The sequence below is a fragment of the Phaethon aethereus genome (assembly GCF_964289735.1).
Source record: "Phaethon aethereus genome assembly, chromosome: 15".
Taxonomy (NCBI): Eukaryota; Metazoa; Chordata; class Aves; order Phaethontiformes; family Phaethontidae; genus Phaethon; species Phaethon aethereus.
In genome coordinates this window covers 8,755,065-8,775,770 of record NC_138591.1, presented here as the reverse complement: position 1 = coordinate 8,775,770, position 20,706 = coordinate 8,755,065, and the positions used below count along the sequence as shown (strand labels likewise).

The 20,706-nt window shown below is 37.3% G+C and overlaps 1 protein-coding gene across 1 annotated transcript in view; it reads left to right on the top strand.

Moving 5' to 3' along the window:
* Positions 1 to 20,066, top strand: part of VWA3A (von Willebrand factor A domain containing 3A) — a gene marked incomplete at its 5' end in the record, with an annotated part of 31,917 nt that extends 11,851 nt beyond the window's left edge. Inside the window, 17 exons of the mRNA XM_082006533.1 lie at positions 2,856 to 2,950; positions 4,408 to 4,527; positions 5,438 to 5,512; positions 6,234 to 6,378; positions 7,380 to 7,578; positions 7,986 to 8,056; positions 9,083 to 9,241; positions 10,557 to 10,647; positions 12,228 to 12,338; positions 12,936 to 13,033; positions 13,185 to 13,337; positions 14,023 to 14,131; positions 14,855 to 14,999; positions 15,472 to 15,616; positions 16,717 to 16,868; positions 19,134 to 19,260; positions 19,869 to 20,066. Coding sequence (XP_081862659.1) covers positions 2,856 to 2,950; positions 4,408 to 4,527; positions 5,438 to 5,512; positions 6,234 to 6,378; positions 7,380 to 7,578; positions 7,986 to 8,056; positions 9,083 to 9,241; positions 10,557 to 10,647; positions 12,228 to 12,338; positions 12,936 to 13,033; positions 13,185 to 13,337; positions 14,023 to 14,131; positions 14,855 to 14,999; positions 15,472 to 15,616; positions 16,717 to 16,868; positions 19,134 to 19,260; positions 19,869 to 19,970 — 2,097 coding nt within the window. The 3' untranslated portion in view covers positions 19,971 to 20,066. The remainder of the gene's footprint in view (positions 1 to 2,855; positions 2,951 to 4,407; positions 4,528 to 5,437; positions 5,513 to 6,233; positions 6,379 to 7,379; positions 7,579 to 7,985; positions 8,057 to 9,082; positions 9,242 to 10,556; positions 10,648 to 12,227; positions 12,339 to 12,935; positions 13,034 to 13,184; positions 13,338 to 14,022; positions 14,132 to 14,854; positions 15,000 to 15,471; positions 15,617 to 16,716; positions 16,869 to 19,133; positions 19,261 to 19,868) is intronic.
* Positions 20,067 to 20,706: the final 640 nt, after the last annotated feature.

Sequence of the window (20,706 nt, the reverse complement as noted above, 5' to 3'; positions counted from 1 at the left end):
ACATGATTGCCAAATGGTAATATTCTGCAGATAGTCACATCAGAATTAATTCTCTCTGAAGTTACTCTTTTACCAAGAGTAGTATTTTAGCCTTGACAGTGTTCCTACAACACTCTTGCCATGCATTTAGACAGAATGTATTTTTACTAATGTGAATGTCAAGGACAAAGGATTTCAAGTGTTCTCAGTATAACCAACCTTTTTTTAAGAGTCAGAATGCAGAAATTATTTCTGCTTACTTTATAAAAGGTTGTCATGCTTTTGCTTTACTCTGAAGTCTCAGTAGGACCGGGGTATTTGTATTTCATGCTGTTCTTTATACCCAGTGTGAATTCTGAAAATTGTGTTAAGCGTAGTGCTGCAAACCCCATTCTCGTAAATTATTCTAGTTTAACAGCTTGCATGGAGGTTTGGTTTTTTCCCCTCCCTCTCATCTTCCAAAGTGAATGTGGTATGAGGATACTGCACTCTTCAGGCTTAGCTGGTGTCGTGGTTTAGCCCCAGCCGGCAACTAAGCACCACGCAGCCGCTCACTCACTCGCCCTCCCACAGTGGGACGGGGGAGAGAATTAGGAAAAAAACCTCATGGGTTGAGATAAACACAGTTTAATAGGATAGAAAGAAAGAAGGAAACAACAATGATAATACCAACAAAGGAATGTACAAGAACAAGTGATGCCCAATACAGCAATTGCTCACCACCCGGCGATCGACAGCCCGTCCCCGAGCAGCGATTTCCGCCCCCCGGCCAACTCCAGTTTATGAACTGAGCATGATGTCGTATGGTAGGGAATATCTCTTTGGCCAATCTGGGTCAGATGTCCCACCTGTGTCCCCTCCCAGCTTCCTGTGCACCCCCAGCGGGCTTGCTAGCAGGCCAGCACAAGAAGCTGGACTGTCCTTGACTGCTCAGCAACAACCCAAAACATCAGCACATTATCAACAGTTTCTCATCCCAAATCCAAAACACAGTCTCACACTAGCTTCTGTGAAGAAAACCAGCTCTATCCTGGCTGAAACCAGGACAGCTGGGCATGTGTGGACACTGGATGCTACGGCTTTGGTTTTGCAGCTTTATGTGCAAAGTGAAATACTATGGAGGGATTTGAGAGCTGGGAAAAACAAGAGGATTGTGTCATAGTGCAACATGGTATGATGAGCAGATGCACCCAGTGCTTTCAGATTTAGAGCTCCACATTCTACAGTAGGGGCAAGACAAGAACTGTTTTCATCCTGGGGCAAAAAGTAGTAATTACAAAATGGAACCTTTTAAGCTGTGTTTGCTGTTAATTAGCAGGAAATTAGTGGGAAACTATTTTTATGAAAGGGTTCAAGAAGGCTGAACACACCCTATTATGTAGGCACAGAAGGCTGGCTAGAATTCAGAAATAAAGTAGTTTTGCCCCATTTGGCTTGAGAAATCTATGTCATACTTACAAAATCCCTACTCCATGCCTTCCAGTCTTTGACTATGTATAAAAGCTGTTTCTTGATAGTCTTTCAGGCCTTGAGAGATCGCAGTAATTTCCATAGCAAGCAATATGGAGTTTGCCTTGAAAGGTTGAAGGGGTCGGTGAAAATAATTTAACAAGACTAAAAGTAGAAAAACATCTAGCTGTGTCCTGTGGCCCATCCGTAAGACAGAGAGAGAGATGTTGGTGATAAATATGGCAGATGGAAAGTAGGCCGGGTAACTCTTTCTTTTGCGTGGCATGTGTGGTGCAGATGAATTAAGAACACTATTAGGTCAGGGATGTTAGGATTTGGGGATATTTGGCGTAGTGGTGATACTACTGTATAGATAACCTTAAAACTGCCGGCACACCAGGACAACATTTACACTATATGGGATATTGAGGATCTTTGAGGACTTCATTAGCTCTTTTAAGTGTGGAAGAAGTAGTGATACATATATATACAGATAACATAATGAAGGCCTCTGGAATTCTTAAAGGTAGTAGTGATTCTTGAGGATTTCCTCCTTGGTCAAAATGCAGATAATCAGAGAGTGGGACAAGTTTAATGAAATAGAAGCTGCTTGGGTGTGTTATATAGTGGTCAATTCATTCTTTTTCTTTTCTCTCATCTGTACCACTCTGCTAGCAGTTCTGACAAAGGGCTATGGGAATGTTTCCAGGCAGGGCAAATATTTCTTTAAAATGGAGGAGGGATGAGAAGTCTGTAGAACTCTATAGTCAGACCACAAAGGAGAGTGTAAAGTTTAACTGGCTGACATGAAAGCAGCTTGTGGCTCCTTGATCACCGGTAGGTGCTTGTGTTTTGTGCTCCAAAAGCATGCTGCTTTATAGTTTTATTTCTGAGTTCAGTGTCCTTTTCTAGCTTGATTTGTTGTCATTCATATAATGCATACATATGCTTGCAAAGGTCATGTTCTATAGAGTTTGGGCAAATTGCCTTAATGTCTTCAAATTGATGCTGTGTTAAAGAACGATACGTGTTTGAAAATACTGTGTTTATTTTAAATGATGTGTTTTGTTATGAACACTGCCTAAAGATGATATTGAAAAAATGGTTAGCTTGCAAAAACTATTTTTTAAGCTTTTTTTTTTTTTTTTTTTAATATGCCTGACCTCTATTTTGGGACATGCTAGCAAGGGGAAATATGAAGAGGAGAGTTTAGACATTTAGACCCTTTGTTGCTTTTTTTAATCATTGTATGTTTTTCTCATGGACTGTATTCTCTTATCTTTACTAAGTATGAAATGCTGCTGTCAAAATGAATGAAAATCAATTTTTTTCATTACTATGCTGTCATGTTACTTCTGTATTAAGTATTTGGCAATAAAAGACTTACTTGAACTTTTTAATTTAAGTTTTGTATATTTTATCCACAGAAACTCCTTGCTAAAATGGTAAGAGTCTATGAGAAACGAATTGACTGGCTATCTGTTGATAGCAGAAGAATATGGGGGAGCGTTTGTGAAAGGAGGTATTGTACTTTGGTAGGCCTTTTTTGTGTATTGATGATGGTTCTAGTCTGCCAGCCTTTGCTTTCTCTGTAAGTCAGCACCGAGGAATATAGGGCAGAAAATAGATATAGAGACAACAGCTGCAGATATGACCAGTGTAAGCAGTCCACTTTTGAAAACAGATATTGAGATTCAACTTTTTTAACGATCCAGTGAATTTAATAAATCTAGTGATCATTGGTCAACACAAAACTGCAATTTCCATGAGACAGGATGAGACTCTTAAATTTTAGTTACCTAGCAAGTAAGCCTTTGGGGAATGTTCTGTCTTAAATCACACAGAAAGAGAACCTGATGTTTCTGGCCAAAGGTAGTGTTTACAGTCAGCTTTCCAAACCCATGCTATTAGTATTTATGCCTAGAGTTTTTCTGCATACCCTCTCATGGGTTCTTACCAGAAGATGAGATTGGATTTACCAGCTACTTTCTGCATCCACCACTTGTTGAAGTGCATTCTAGTGCCAGATGACAAATGTCAGTGTAGATACACTCAAAAACTGAAGATTTTTTTTTTTCCCTGCGTGAGGTTTGAGGTCTTTGTCTGATTATGTGTTTGAGGATGATTTTTATTTACATTGTGTGTGAGGCCTTACCCAACCTCAGTTGCACAACTGCTCTTTTTGTCCTGTTTACGAGCCTTCAATATGAAGTCTCAGACAAAAGGAAGATAGCTGAGGCCATTGTCACTGGAGATTTTCTTCGTTGATCAAGGATTGAATTAGCCCATCTGGCCACTGTATTGTTTTGGAAACTTGCGCCCCACTGACTATCCATCACATCACATCTGTGATTCTTTTTATAACCGCTGCCCCCAAGATATTCCCTGTCCATTAACTGTAACCATCCTGCATTGTCTCTGCAAGCAAGACTTAATACTGACCATACTGAAGAAGGTCATCATTAACACTTTTTCTCAAAACAAGTAACACACTAGATAACATGTCAGTCCATACCTGAGCAACCAGTCTGTCACTGACTTGCTGGGAGAAAACTTACCATTTATCTTTGGAGTAATACTACATATGTTCCTGGAATGATGGCTGGGACAATGAACTATCCAACAACTCTTCTTGTTGGGTAACATCCACATGTTTCAGGCGTGTTTTGGATATTCAAGTACAGAGAAGAAAGAGGACCTGTTTAGGGTTCAACAGCTATTATGGCACTACCTATGCCAGTACCCTGACTATTGCAAAGCCTAAGGGTAGAATTTGCTGTTATTGTTACTATTTTTTTTTTTAAATCTTACCTTATGTTTTGTAGATCATTTTTTTTTAAAATATAGATTCAGTATTTATATACAGTTTGATACACAGCTAGAAGGTACTATCCCTATCAAGTTAGAGTATAGTGAAGATAAGTAAATGTAATTAAATAAGGTTGGGTTTTTTTAATGAATAACATATTTCTTATATAGGGTGGTTATACTTGTTGATATATCAGTGACAAACTCTATGTATATCATCCGTATCCAACATTCTTTGCGACTTCTACTTGAGGAACAAATGTCAAATAAGGATTACTTCAATATTATAGCGTAAGCAACTATTTAAATTCTTTTAAAATAATTGTAACTCATTGCAATGAAAGAAGTGTGCTGAAAGATTCTAGTTACGGACATATTTTAGATTTTTAATTGTATTTAACATCTTATGATGAAGTAATTGCAAGAGTAGCACTGATTTGTCATTGTTGGATAGGTGTATGGATCAGATGTGCGGAGACCAGATTAGTAATTAAAAATCACTGAGGCTCACTGGAACTGATTGCATCATACCTGTAACAAATTCTTGTCCTGATAGATTGTCCATAACAGCATTAATTCACATGTCATAAATTTTTACTGGAAAAGGATTTTGGTGTCTCAGGTACCGTAACTGAGAACACTCTTTAAATTTTACAGTAACTCCAATACTTTTTTGGTATGTAATAGTACTAAAATTCTGTATTCAACACTGGTAGTCAGAAACGTATGGCACAGCTGCTGAACAGCAGCTGGGCAGGTTTCTGACTGGCAGGTAAAGCAAGAGGCAGCAGCTCATGATGGTTGGTCTTGATGATCTTAAAGGTCTTTGCCAACCTTAATGATTCTGTGAATTCCAGACCTGATGGGATAACAGAGCCCTTACCTCACAGGAGAGATGCAGGCAGCGTCTGAGGGTTGGGGTTTTTTTGTTGCAATCCTTCTGCTGAGCTTTTACCAGCTCACTCAGGATCCTGTTCAGGAAAGGAAAACACAGTCTGGCCTGCCACCTTGAAAATCTGACAACCCTTGAGTGATGGATAAATAGGAATAATTAAATGGTTTGAAATAGAAAATATCATCAGGCAATTTTACGTCTGTAATACCCCAAATGAGATTTTTCTTTTTCAGTGAATTTATTCTATCTTTTTGCTTGTTCTAAAGTATGATGTGAAAATTAATTGCTTTTATCTTTCCGTGAAAGATTTGGGAGTGACATTGTGCCTTGGCAGTTGGAACTGGTTCCTTCCCAGCCAGAAAATTTACAAAATGCTTGGAGGTAGGATCAAATTATTTTCCCATACATCTGAATTAAGTGATCATAGGTACCATGAAACAGATTAAATGAAGAAATGGATTTATACAGCACTGTGAACAATTTAGAAAATTGATACATTTATCATATTACAAAAGTAGGTTGCCATGAACCATTCCACATGATTTTTGGTGATGGTTTGTTGTGAAAACAGTATTATAAAGTTTAATATGTCTTAGTGACTTTGTATTTCATATGTATACAGAATATATATGTACACAGATACAGAAGTGTCTGTGTAAGAAATGCACAGGTTACATGAAGAATTGAAAACTCCTTCAAATTCAGCTGGGATGTGAAAGCTAAACTATGTTTTTTTCCCCACATACACTGGAAACAAAACCCAGGTTTGTTTGTGGAGTCACAACCTCAGTGGTTTCATTATACCTCTGTTTTTTCATTTTTATTCTTGTAAGTTCTACTACGTTACAATTTTTCCACGTAAAATTAAGAGAGAATTCTTTAATCTCTATGCTCTGAATTTTACCTTAAAAACTAGTTCACCATGGTGGCAGTAGAGAAACTAGAACGAATAATTCGGGTCATTATATAATCTGGTTTTGCTCTCTGTCAGTCAAAAATTTTAGACCCCAGTACAATATTGTTTAAGACTCTTTTTATTGCTTTAAGCAGAAACAAAAGCTTTTGTTGCTTCATTCTTTGAACTGTAAACATCTTTTTTTAGGTGGGTGTTGAGCTTGCAATGCAAAGGGAGTAGGAATTTCATGAGTGCGCTCCGGAGAGCTGTGGAAGTAGACTTCAAAGACAAAGATAAACACAAATCACAAGGACTTTACTTGCTGACTACTGGAATACCTGATCAGGAAACAGTAAGTATCATCACAGGTTTTGCAACTCTTCTGTAAGTTCCTATCAGAATTAATCTCAACTTTATTTTTCTCTCTTTTTTTTTTTTTTTTTAAACTTTTGGCTAGCCATCATAGCTAATTGGCAGGATACTCCTTTACATATCTAAACCAGTACAACTGTCAGGATATCAAACTTCCATTTCTGCAGTCACTATTTGAGTGTTGGAGCTAGCAATTATTAATAATGTGTGAATCATAGAAAATTCAAGAGGAGTTTTTAGGATTCCTTTCCCACTCCAGCTGTGGCCATCATTTCACTGCAAGTTTCTGAGTTTGAACAAACCAACTCTGATTTTTCTTATTATACCATTTCCTTTTAACTCATGAGAACAAAGCTACAAATAATTTCACAGTGGAACTCCATAGTACACTATGTAGAGACAGTTCCTATTTTTAATAACAGTAATCCATTGCTTGGAATATGTTCATAGTGCATGGCTGTTAAGCCATGTGCACAGCCTAGAGTTTCTGAGCATCTAGTAATCCAACTGGAGTAACCTTGCATGTACAGTAGGGTGTCTCCTGCTTTTGTTACCAAACTTCTGGACATTCTGGAAAAACCTAAGAAATCATTAAAAGCCCATGTGGATAACAAGAATATGAAGGATGCATAGAGAAAGCCACATGGATAGTTCCATCCTTACTTCTTTGCTTCAGTGCATGGCTACCCTGAAGGCCATGACCTGTGTCTTTGATTTCCTGTAGCTACCCCATCTCACTTCTTGGCTGCAGTAATGCTGTTGCCCTTGTTACTAGTAACAGCGACAGTTTTTGTGTATGTGCATGAATTGAGGAGGCATTCAGCTACTCGGGGGATGTTCCTGTACTGAATTGCTCAGGTTGGGAGTATTTGTACATCAGTTCAGGAAAACCAGTGGAGTAGATGGAAGCTTGTCTGAGGTAGAGGGTCACTACTGATTTTTTTTTGTTTCCTTCCCACCCCGCCCCCCTCTGTCTTACAGCACACAATCAGTGCTTATGTGGCTGAGGTTTGCAGAGGTTTTGATTTGCAGCTTCATGTTTGTCTGTTCAATGTAATGGAGGATGTTGACTCCAGTGGGATTATTCCAGCCCGCTATGCTAACGCAACTGAAACTGCCACTGCTTTTAAAGAAATAGTACAGGCAGCCAATGGGAGATTTCACTGGTTTGGAGAAGCAGGTACTTCTTCTTCATTAATTTATTAATGATTTTTTCCCCCAAAATCAAGTAGTTTACTTTTTTAGGATGTGATAATGCTATACTAGCACTGAGGTATAAACAGAGGTCCTAGTTTGATTGAGGCTTTCAGTTGTATTGCAGAATATGACAATGCAGCCTTAATGCAGGAATTTGATTTTTTTTTTCTTACTTGAATTCACTATTTTCTGCTGGATATTTTAAAGATGTGCTTTTAAAATATAGTTATTAATGTGGTAGGTCCAGACTGCCTGGCTTACAGGAGACAAAGGATTTTTGATTCTTTTCATTGATACTTGGCATGCTCTACAAATTGTTCTATGCCTTAAAAAAAGATATATTTTGTACACTTAAAAATCCATGCTGATTATCAAATGTTTGATTATCAGGTATTTTTGAAAGTGATGATATCACTATTATTGTGTCTGAAATGGAGAAAGCAAACAACTACTCCCAAAAGGTATGAATTATATGTATCTTTTTAAAGTGTATGTTTCCTCAGAAAAAAATTCAACAGTGTTTGCTCAGCTGATAATGCAGAAGATTGGACAAAATGAAAATCCTTGTAAGATAGACAGGAGTGCCCTAGAGTGTGAGAATAATCACCGTAGAGTAAATTCTGACTAGAAAGTAGTTGTACAATAGCACTGCAGTGACTTGTGTTAGCATGGCCATGATTTGTTATCAAATACAAGGAGTTTGCAACTGAAGTGATTCTCCTTTTGTTGCCAATCCTATGATAAAATCTTCTCAAGTAGAATTGTTTGTTATAATTATATATATAATTATATTAAAAAGTTATATATATTATATAACACACATGTAATATTATGTTCCTATAAGTCACAGTGGAGGGAAGGCTTGTCCTTGGCACAATACCTTTGTTCAAATCTAAAACAGTTGTTTTCTGAAGTGTACTAAGGGTGTAGAACTAGACCATATCTCTCCATGTTACATGCACGTGACTTTTTCCAAAGATACCTAACAAAGTGACTGAGGCAATGTTGCCAGCCCGGCAGTATGGTTGTTGTTGCTCCACAAAAGTGTAATTAGAAAGATACATGCAGTGAGATAAATGTCCAGAGGCCTGAGCACCTAGTTGCATGCAAATCTGAGTCACAAAAGTATTTTTAAAAAGGAGAGCTGGTGAATATTCAATGGCATCTTAAAATATTTTGTTATAATGTAGTAGTTGCATATACTTGGTTCATCATCTTCCAATTTGTTCTGGTCTTGGTATGCATAGTTGCCATTTCTCTTAGAATGTTTGCCCAGAGCAGGAAGGATTTCCCTCCTATGTGTTTGAGCAAGCACAGCATGAAGGGGTTTCCATTCAGTTAGAAATGTTAAGCATTACCAGATTAATAAATTTGGTATGAATTTTATTTATTATTATAGTAATAAATATGGAATGCCCATCTTTGAAATGTCATTTACTTAAATTTCACGTATATGAATTATTAAACAATGTGAACTTCCATTTCAGTGTGCATTCCTAGTGGAATCCTTAAAGCAACGTTCAGTAAATCAGTCTGTTAATCCATTTATACCAGAAGGAGACTCAAACGTCCTTATGAAGAAGGAGAAAAGGCGGCCACAGAAGTTGCCATCTCCTAAGCCCACAGCTCTGACTCTGGCTAGAACGGTTTGACATGGTCCCATTTTTAATATGCTGTGTATTTTAATTAGAGATCCTACCCAACTACCAGATGCTGCTGTTTATGAGAGAAGTGCTTAGGTTGAAAATTTGAAGGAATTAAAACAGCACTGTGGTAGTACTCTGAATTTGCATTTTAATTTGCATTCAAAATGCTACATAAACAAAAAAGTACATCTTATTAACTCCTGCTAAGTAATTAATTATAATGGAACCACATTGTAGTATCTAAAATTGTCTAAATAATCCCTCCTCTGACCTTAAAAATTTAGTGTTTAATGATAATGAAGGCAAAGCAGAAAGCCAGCATAAAACAAGAAATAGGATTCAGGATTTGTTTGCTGCCTGCTGTGCTTATTTCCATGGAGTCACACTACTGAGTCCTTTGGGATTTTGCTAATGTCTTCCTAGTTCATTTTGACTGTGTATGCATTTGTTTTGAGTGGGTGTGCAAATCTGTAATATACATAAATGGCCAGTGCTGGTGCTTACCACTTTGGTGTATAAATTACTAGTCACAGAACCTCCTATTGCAGAGGATGTACTTACCTTTTTGACCTGGAATTTTCAGGTCTCATCTTTGAAATGGGAATGGCACTCTTAAGTGTAGGTGCGTTCATGTTGCAAAGACCTTTTTAGGTTAGCTTAAACAGGTCTTCCTGCTATTTTATCAAAACCAGGATATTTTCAACACCTCTTCACAAATGCAGGGGAAAAAAGTAATCACTTGGAGATGTGACTACATAGCATAGTTTTATAGAGATTAAAGTTCTAGAGAACTGGTAGAGCTGTATGTTAAATTAGATGTCAGTTACTTGAAGGCTCTGGGTCACACCAAAATTCTGATCCTGCAGTAGGGTTATGTTGAGCGGACTGCTCAGTGCCTAGAGGGTTGAGCCATACCTAAACGAAAAATTACTGTTGTCAGCGCTAGGTTTCCAATATTCAATAAAACTCCGAGGAAAATACTACATACTATATTCTATAAAACAGTGCCATTACCATATTAGACTGCTCCATCAAGTGACAAAAATGGTCTGAACTCATCTGCTTGTAGATGTTAGTCTTTAGTTTTATGGCAGCAGACGAAACTGGCAAGTTAATTAAAACTGAACAATTTGAGTTACTTAACCTAGCAAGAAATGGCAAATTAACAAGTTGTCATGGCAATCTGCTGACTTGTCAGAAGAGCCAGAGTAAAACAGGAATTGGAGAATAATGAAGGATAGGCGCAGTTTTGAATACTGCATTCATGATCCAGCTGAAACACTTTTTAATTTTTTTTTCTTATATGTGCTTATAGTATATTAAGGACAACCATGATGCAGAGAGAAATGCTTCCATAAGAGTATTGGCATGGCGTCCTACTAGTGCCAAAGCAGAAATTCCACCAGGTCTGTATGGACTAGGAACTTTTTGTCTTCAGTTTCTTCTGACTTTTGCTTAAAAGAGAGTATTAGAGATTTCATTTAAACTTTTTAGAAACACTCGTAATTTTAATCTTTAATCAGACTGACAGGAAACATTGTGGTTGTTTTGAAAAAAAACTGGCTGGATGGCCGGGCCCTAAGAATTATGGTGAATGGAGTAAATCCTGTTGGCAGCTGGTCACAACTGGCTCAGTACTGGGGCCAGTTCTGTTCAATATCTTTATCAATGATCTGAATGAGGGGATTGAAAGCTCCCTCAGTGAGTTGCAGATGACACCAAGTTGGGCGGGAGTGTTGATCTGCTGGAGGGCACGAAGGCTCTACATCTACAGAGGTGTCTTGACAGGCTGGATTGATGGGCCAAGGCAATTGTATGAGGTTCAACAAGGCTAAGTGACGGGTCCTGCACTTGGGTCACAACAACCCCATGCAATGCTACAGGCTTGGGGAAGGGTGGGTGTAAAGCTGCCCGGCGGAAAAGGACCTGGGGGTGTTGCCCAACAGCCAGCTGAATATGAGCCAGCAGTGTGCCCAGGTGGCCAAGAAGGCCAACAGCATCCTGGCCTGTATCAGAAATAGTGTGGCGAGCAGGGAAGGGAGGTAATCGTCCCCCTATACTCAGCACTGGTGAGGCTGCATCTCAAATACTGCATTCAGTTTTGAGCCCTTCACTACAAGAAGGACATTTTGGTGCTGGAGCACATCCAAAGAAGGGCAACAAAGCTGGTCTCAAGCACAACTCTTATGAGCAGCGACTGAGGGAACTGGTGTTGTTTAGCCTGGAGAAAAGGAAGCTAAGAGGAGACCTTATCACTCTCTACAACCACCTGAGAAGAGGCTGTAGGAAAGTGGGTGTTGGTGTCTTCTCCCAAGTAACCAGTGATAGGACATGAGGAAATGGCCTCAGGTTGCACCAAGGGAGGTTTAGATTGGATATTAGGAAAAATTTCTTCACCAAAAGGATTGTCAAGCATTGGAACAGGCTGCCCAGGGAAATGGTTGAGTCAGCATCCCTGGAGGTATTTAAAGGACGTGTAGATGTGGTGCTTATGGACATGGTTTAGTGGTGGACTTGGCAGTGTTAGGTTAATAGTTGGATTTGATTATCTTAAAGGTCTTTTCTATCCTAAATGATTCTATGATTCTGTGAAATATGAGTCTTGAAATCTACTGATTTATTGAAATCAGATTGTTGATATGTAGCAGTGTTTACAAATCTGGATTCATATTTGCATATGAGGTGCTTTATACAGTCTTAATTAGCTTTTCCAGCAAATACTATACTTATGCTAAACCTCAAATCTTTTCAAATTATGCCTTGTGACATTCTTCCTGATGGCAATTTATAAATTTGTAAAGATTTTGGTTCCATTTCTGTGGAAGTAGTGTAAGCAGTTCTATAATATAGATTTTTCTTAACGATTACCTAAGAGAATTAAGTATTTATAATTGCGGTAGTAGGAAATTATGAACTGAAGAACGGGGTTGCATGTAAAGGTTTTATCTAGCTGAAGTCAACATTTTTTTTTAATTATTTTTTTTAGCACAAACAATAAAAGAATGGTCTCAGACTGAGAATAAAAGAAAGCATAAATCAAGGAAGCAGCCAGAGTTTTCAGTGTCAGTATTTTATACTGATAAAGGAAGAAATGTGGGTATGTTTTACCAGGATATGATGGGTGAAACCTTTTTATTATCAGCATTTTAATTATAAAACTGCTATGATGTTAAGTCACTGATAATCAGTGTGATTTAAATAGTGAGCGTAAGTGAGTTTCACTTATCAAATAGTGGTGGGTTTTTTTGGTTTGGTGTTTGGGTTTTTTGGGGGGAGGTGGGGGCTCTCTGTTTTGGGTTTTTTTGGTGTTTTGTTTTGTTGGGGCTGGGGTTTTTTTGTAACGTCCTTTGGGATCTTTGGTTCAAGGTGCTCTAAGGAAAAATTTTGTCATCATGGTTAGATGATTACAGAAAATTTGGTTTGGAATTTTTTGAAGGGGACAATTTTTAAAAATAAGTGATTTTTTTTTAATATACTTTGATATATAGAAACTTGGCATTTTTTTCAAATGTGGAATTGTGTATGAAATGCTAGTCTGGGTTTTGGTGGGGGTTTTTTTGTTTGTTTTTAATTAGTCTGTGGGTTTTGGTGGGGGTTTTTTTGTTTGTTTTTAATTAACAGTCATATGTGATTCAAAAGGGTTATGACTTAAACCTAGGGCTCCTAATATTATTTTGTTAATTTTCTTAACTAGGTACAGTATACCGAAATTATCCAAAGATAAGGTGCATAAGAAAGTCTGTTCCCTCTGTTACATTGCCAAAAAAAGAGGAAATCTGTTCAAGCAAAGAGGTATTTTCCTCCTTACTAATAAATTGACATTTTAGAATTACCCATATGAATTCACGTGAACATGTGAATTGTGATTCTGTACAATGTATTATTACTTAAACTGTTCTAATATTTACTAACAACCAATTGCCTCATTTGTTTGTCTTACAAGTGGCTGACCAAGTATAGTATTAAAAAACTTAAACTGGAATTGCCCAGACTGATGTTTGGTCCAGGCTGTACTCACCAGAAGAAAACTGTGGAGTCTCTGCACAAGAAAGTATCAGCAAAATACTGTACTATCTTCCCTAGTGTAGAAATCAATGTAAGCTTTTGCAGATGTCCTATGCTTACATCATTGAAAGTATTTGTACTTGTTTAAGACAATGCATGTTGATCAATGTTTGTGGCTTGCTAGTGTGATGTTCCCTCCACTCTTCCCTGTTTTGCTTTCTAAGTCACCTTCCTATTAGGAAGGTAGAGAAGGTCTTTTATTCACCACAAAAATATTTAGTATGTTTGTAGTGCAAACTGCACGGGATCTTTAGAATGTATAGTATCTCTGCTCATACAGTGTGAAAAATAATTTTAAAATTTTAAGTAAAGCTTTTAAAAATTATGTGTGAGTCGAAACTGGGAAAACGTTGGATCTTGATTGTTTTGCTTTGTGTAATGACTGGAGAGAAGCATAGAAAGTTAAGTCCAGGATATTATTGCTCTATTAAACCTATAAAACTGTCAGAAATAATGCAACAGATGCACTTGTCCAGTCACATTATATAATTTTGTTGCCCAGCACAACTGTCTGAGATGAGAGCTAGGCTTTCCTAATTTGGGTAAACCAGTTATTTAGTAGCAACAGAGTCACAGGAATTTTCTTAAACGATTTCATAGAGGTAAAGACAAAAAAAGCCTGATCTCCCTTATTTCTAATGCAGACATTGCATATATAGCAGCTGAACTCAAATGTCCTGAAGTAAGATGCTCTTGTACAAACTGAATTTTTCCAGGGGGTTGTGAAACATCTGCAGTTTCAACCTAAAGAACTGGAAATCTACACTGAAGAACTGGAGAAAGTGTTACAGCGCTATATACAAAGAATACAGTGGCTTCTGTCAGGTATTGGTGTGCATCTGTTTTTCTATAACGTGCAACTTAAACATACATAAAATCTTCTTGTCTACTATTTCTAATAGAATAAATCTGAACATAAATCTAGACCTCAAATATGAATAAAGGTAATCTGTTTTGCATTTCATTGAAATTTGAAAACATATTTTTATGAATACAAGAATTCAGCATCTGTGTAGCTGATAAACATCTAGCTTGGTCTGAAATAATCAGGGCTGTGATGTAGGTTTTTCCTTTTTGTAGTTGTGTCCATGAATACAAGGCATTTGGTGTCAAAAGCTTTCTATCAACAGAATATATACAGCAACATATATAAGCAAAATTAGCTTTTCTGTTTCTTTTGGTAAGAATGTGCCCTATTTAGAAGTTCAGCATCACTGCTGGTGAAAAGTATTTTGATCCCTCTGTTGCTCATAAAGATCTTTATTGGGAAACAGTTCAATTTTTTGCTAGATTGTAAAGTAGGAGCTACAGATTGTTAAATGCAAGTTGCTACAGTTGGCTGACGATTAATGCTTGATAGTGCTAGATTTGAAATGGCGGAAGACTTTTCTAGTACTAACCTTTGAACTACCTAGTTGCCACACTGATTAGAATTTATTATGTAGCGATGTGTGCAGAATAACCCCTAAAAACTGAAGATTTTTACAATATGCTCAATAAAATGAACCTATGTAGTGACACTTCATTAGTTTTAATGTTCTGGCCCAGGAAGCCGAAGATTGTTTGGCACCATTTTAGAAGCAAATATCTGTGTTTTGATCGATACATCTGGTTCCATGGACCCATATTTGCGACGTATCACGAAAGAATTTACCTCCCTTATCTGGGAACAGCTGAGAAAAAATGAAGTCAGGTATGATGAACTGAATGATAGGCATGATAAAGACTAAAATCTGCACTACTTATTATTATGTAATAAGATTAATAATTAAAAAAATACAGTACTGAAACACAATACGAGTAATTATTATATGATAGTGCATAATACGCATGTGACATGAACTGCTTTTTCTGTTGTTTTTAATTCTAAGCTCTCAAGGATTTGAGCCTCATTTGCCATAGGCTGATGTTTATCCTTTTGGACTCAGCATTCCCATAGATTTTCTGTTCATGCAGAGTGAGATATGCTTTCTAACTCTTCTAAAGCTGAAGACATTAATCCAGTACTAGGTTCTTGGTTGTTTGTTGGGGGGCTTTTGTTGTTTTTTGGGTTTTTTCTACTAGGTTTGGGATTGTTTTTTCTCTATTTATTTCAAAACTGGCTTATCCGAAGTGACTGATAGTATTGGGTAGGGTTAAATGTTGTGGGCCATCTTTCTCCTCAGGTTTAATCTGCTGAGATTTGCAGAAAATACAGAGAGTTGGAAGGAGTGTCTTGTAGAGGCAACTGATGAAACATGTCATGATGCTGTGCAGTGGGTGTCCAAATTCCACGCTCATGGTAATACAAGCATCCTTATGGCTTTACAGGTTAGTGAATTGCATCCCACATTTTGGAGAAGACATCGTGTCTTGTGGTGATAAAACACTTCCATCTGACTGATAATATTTTAGGAAAATTACTTGGTCAAACCATACAACATTTTTATATGCAAAGCACTGAGAATCAAGCCACTGTTTTGTCCCCAGAGCTTGTAGATACTGGAATTCATTGCTCATACTGAGTTTAAGAAAAAAGTGAAATATCAATAGTTGCATTCGTATTTGTGTTCAAAGAATACTGGAGAGAGAAAATAGTCAGTTGCTCAAAATGATGCTTATGTACACCTGTGGCTGTGGTGTATTTGGTCTGAGGCAAACAGGGATTTTAAAGCAACTATTTTAAAGAAATTATTTTAAAATAAAGAATTTGTTTTTAAATAAAGGAAGTGTTTGTTGGAATCACATGGGCATTGAGTACAATTTGTGAATGTAAATTACAGATGAAGAAACTTTTCTCATATAAAGATTCTCAGTGTAGAAATTAACTATTAATAATTTAAAACAGAGGCTGAAAGACCTTTCAGTTTCATGAGATATAAAATGTGAATCAAAAAGAAATGTTGCCTTAAGTGAATGATTCTTCCAGACACCCTTGCAGAATCTCCTTATAAATTTTCTGGAATTCATCATGAATCAGTCCAGTAGCACTATAAGGCATGTCTGTATTACAAAAATGTCCACTGAGTCAATTACCATAGCAAGTTTTCATAATACAAAAAGGACAAGTCGTAGTGAGCCTGTTTTTGAGACATTAAGCATCTTTAACTCCCACAAAACATGATGTAAAAGTCTTCTGTCAGCAGTTCTCCAAAACCAGTTAATTTGCTTGTTTCAATGAGTCAGTTTTTGGTGATGATGCCCTGTTTATGAGTATATTTTCTTATGCTATAAATTATCTACTTGTTTATTTTTCAAATTTATGTCTTTGATCTCTTTCATACTTAGTGCAAAGGAAAAGGCAATACTAACTTGGTTAATGATGTGGTAAATATAAAACTATCTTAAATCATTGGAATAGTGTTTTCATTCTTAACTGTAACTTTTCTTATAAATGTACTAATTATTTCAGCTTATTTTCTGCTTTTCAGAAGGCTCTCAGTTTCCAAGGTATAGAGGCACTGTATGTATTGACTGATGGAAAACCAGATACCAGTTGCAGTCTGATTTTGAAAGAAATTGAAAGATTGAGAAAGAAACAAGATATTAAAATCCACACCGTTTCCTTTAGCCATACAGACAGGTATACGATACTTTTGCAAGAACAACAAAAAATTCTGTAGAATTACTAGTTTGTTTATTGTCAAAAGTCTGTGTTACCAAGACGGGCCACGTGCTTAGTTCACTGAACACTGGGATTGAGCTAGACATTCATGCATGTGGGAACTGCGAGGGCGGTTCTGACACACATAATTGCCATATGGCCTACATCTCCCACAGCTTATGTCTGCCTTCATGCACACAGAGAGTGATATGCATGACTAGTCTGCAGCACTGAGGTCATTCCTGTAGTTCTATCACTATCTGTTGCTAGTCTGTCATACGCTTATCCCTATAGATGTATAAAAAGTTCATAGGCTGGGCTGGACTGGAATCAGGAGCACTAGGAAAGTACTAATGCCAGCCATGGGGGGCTGTGGGTTAAAGATATATCTCTGGATGTTCCTTTTCGGGGATCTTTGCATGGTCCAGTATTGGGGACCATGGACAATATAAGAAAGTATGCGCTCCTTTAGATTCTTATTCATGGCTGTGCCTGTGTGATGCAGGCAGCAGATAGCCAAACAGGCCACTGGGTCTTCAAGCTTTCTAGAATAGGTGCGTGTCCACTCTGGCACCACAAAATGCAGTAGTTGTCCCAGATCTTCAAGAGCTCAGCTTTTGTATTCTTGAATTGAGTGCAGCATTGCCTGCCAGCCCTTCTGTCCCTGTGGCAGCTATGAGGTTAACAACTTTTGGATAATGCTGTTGGGTTATCTAGCTGCCATGAGAAATTTTTGACCATCTCACAGCACAAACTGACAAGCAGTGCTGTTTCTGTTAGGTCTTAGGTTGCGTCCTGCTGAACTGCAAGACGGATGTTGCCACAGCAGTGGAATAGAGCTGTAAAAAGTCATTAAAAAGTAAAAGAAATAAAAGAGTTGGGAAGGTGAACGTACAACAGAAAATATGGTCATAGGAAAGGCAAAATACTTCAAAGCAGTGAGGATGGATGAGGAAAGACCTGCAGCTCTACAGAATGGTCTGAGGATGGTCAGACCATTCTGTAGAGCTTCAGGGTGTTTTCAGAGCACAGATGGTTCAGGAGTCATCCGTGGGCATGTCTGCTAGGTGTACACTGGAGAATGTTGTGGTAGTACAATGACACTAATACCTGATAAAATGTTGAAAGCATATGTGGACGGGAGTTTCTAGATCAGTCTTCTGCTAAAGAAGTATAGTTTACATGCAACAGGGCTACTGTGAGAGCCAAACCAACACGTGGCAGACAAAAATAAATGGGGTCTTTGCTTCAAAACTCCATTACTGCTCCAGATTAAATTGCCCAGATCCTCTACTGCTATGGTAGCTAAGAGACCTTAAAGCTAAATCCCTCAAAAGACAAGAGTTTGGATGTCATTTTTCAAGCCATTAAGGGGAGACGTCGTAGACTTGTTAATACATGGAGTTATTGGTCCTAAGTTGAAAAAGCCAACTTTAAGTATTTATTAAAAGTCTTTTCATTATTAATATTTTGAGTTAATTTATTTGCATATCATTTGGTTAACTGGTCAGTAGCCAATAGCTGCCTGTTAAGGAAATCTGCTAATAAAGGAGAAAGATGTCACTTCTGACTGAGTTATTCTAAAACAAAACCTGCTGCTTCCTTTCAAAGACATCTCCTAATTAGTTGTGGAGATTTTAATGCCCAGTACATGCATTCTAATGCAATCATACTTTGCAGCTTATTTGAAATTAATGGATGTTTGACTGTTTTTGATTTTGCAATATTAGTGCTTAGGAGACAGAACTCTGAAATGATGTATCAATGGCAGTAAAAGTGTGTGATTTAGCATCCTCGCAATAAGAATACAGTAACAACTGTTCCAGTTATCCCAGTGGTTCTTGTTGGACAAGAGCAAGTAAGAGAGGCTTAGCAAGAAAATAAAAATACGGGGTGCGCCAAAATGTTCTTTCTCTTTATGGACTCTCCTAGCTTTTGGGTTTCTTCCCTTGTGTAAAATACTATTTCCAGAAACCAGGCTGGCAGATGAAGGGGTTTCTTGGTTTATTTTCTTTTTTCGGGTCTATTGCTACACTGAACCTCTTGTCCAAAAACAGCCTGTCTTTGGAGATTATGACAGCTAAGCAGTATATATTCTTCATTAGCAATTGAAATTTTATAATCATGTCCTCCAAATTGTTTTGATGTAATATTTTTTGAGGAATTCTTAGAAATTTTTCCTCTATTGCTGTTGCTTTCAGAGAAGTAATTCTTGTGAGTAACTTACTACTTTGTTGTTAACAGAGAAGCTAATGAATTTCTGAAGAAGCTTGCTTCCCATACAGGAGGGCGTTACCATTGCAGTTTTGGAGATGTGGATGGACAATTGGCAGCACACAGAATGTTGACAGAGGGGCTTGATGATGAAGATGTATGTTAAATGGATTGGTTTTGTTGGATTTGGTTTTATTTCATTTCAACTTAGTTCTTCACCAGTAGACAAACTGCATTTAAAAAAGATAAATAATGAGAAAAATTAATACAAGACTCCTAAGATACTTCACATTGAAACTGAAAGTAGAAATCTTAATATCTGGCTTTGCCTCTTTGCTAGCTGCCTTGGTCAGGTGACCAAACCCATGAAAGAAATATACAATGCAATATAGTTTTTGAAAGAGAAGCAAAAACCAATCTTGTATCTGGACACATTGGTTTTTAAGATAACTTTAGCTTTTACTGTGCCTTCTTAACCAAACCATCTTGTATTTCATTTATGTAATTGTAAAATCCTATACAGTGGTTAGCATATTAATGCCCCAGCAGGAGACTTCAGTGATTGCCACAGTAGAAAAATATTAGTGAACAAAACCATATTCAATCCAGAGTTGCTCTGCTGGTCCCTTTGTAAGACCAAGATCTTCTCTGCAAGTAGATAGGAGTAGGGAGATTTAGAGCTTAGGCTCAGTTAATGAAGTTGGCAGAAATTGAAAATAATAAATAGATGCAAGTTAAAGTAGAATATTTTAATTCTGCTTTCAGGATCCAGTTTTCCCTTACTTTGAAGGAGATGATTTAAAGAAACTTAGTGAAGAAGTAGCAAAAGCTAGAAGTTTCTTAAAGCAGGCAAAATCTTTGAGGTGAGTATTTATCAAGAATCTTTCAACAATTGCTTTTTTATTTCATGAAAGGAGGACAAGAATATCTGACTTCCTGTGTCTGCTGTTTAAAAAAGAATTGCTGTTTCTTTCCTTGGACTGTCAATTTTAGTGGCTTTTTTGAGGCTTGGAAAATGACATGCAAGCAAGCTGTGTCTTTCAGAGGGATTTAGTTTTAAGGTCTTGCACAATTAGCTACCATCATAGCAAAGGATCTGAGCAGATTCTAACAATGTGTTAAACCTCAGGGCTGTTGTTTCCTCTCAGTTATTGTCCCTCCATTTTTTACATCAAAGAGAAATTACATTAAGTTCTTCCTCTCCTTGCTGAGTTCTGTCATCTGCCAAATCAATGTAATTCTCTTTGTATATACTATTAAAGTAGAAAATTGACTCTTGTTAATGTGATGCAATGTTCTGTTTAGTACCTCTTCCTTTAGTATGACTTCTTACTCAGAAATGCAAATTACTTTTATTTTCCAAAATCTGTATGGGTGCCTTCTATCCTACTGCATCGTGACTTCTCTAACTGTGTCATCATCCATTCTCTGGCTGCTAGAATTATGTTCTCTGCCTGGAATAATGTGAGATAGATCTTCTGTTCTCAAACAGTCCCAACCCATTTACTTTTCAAGTTACCATCAATCTCCCTTTCTTTTTGCCTCTAAAGACCTGTAAAGTTTCTACTAGCCTTTTTCTGGGAAGATTCCTTAAGCTTTCCTC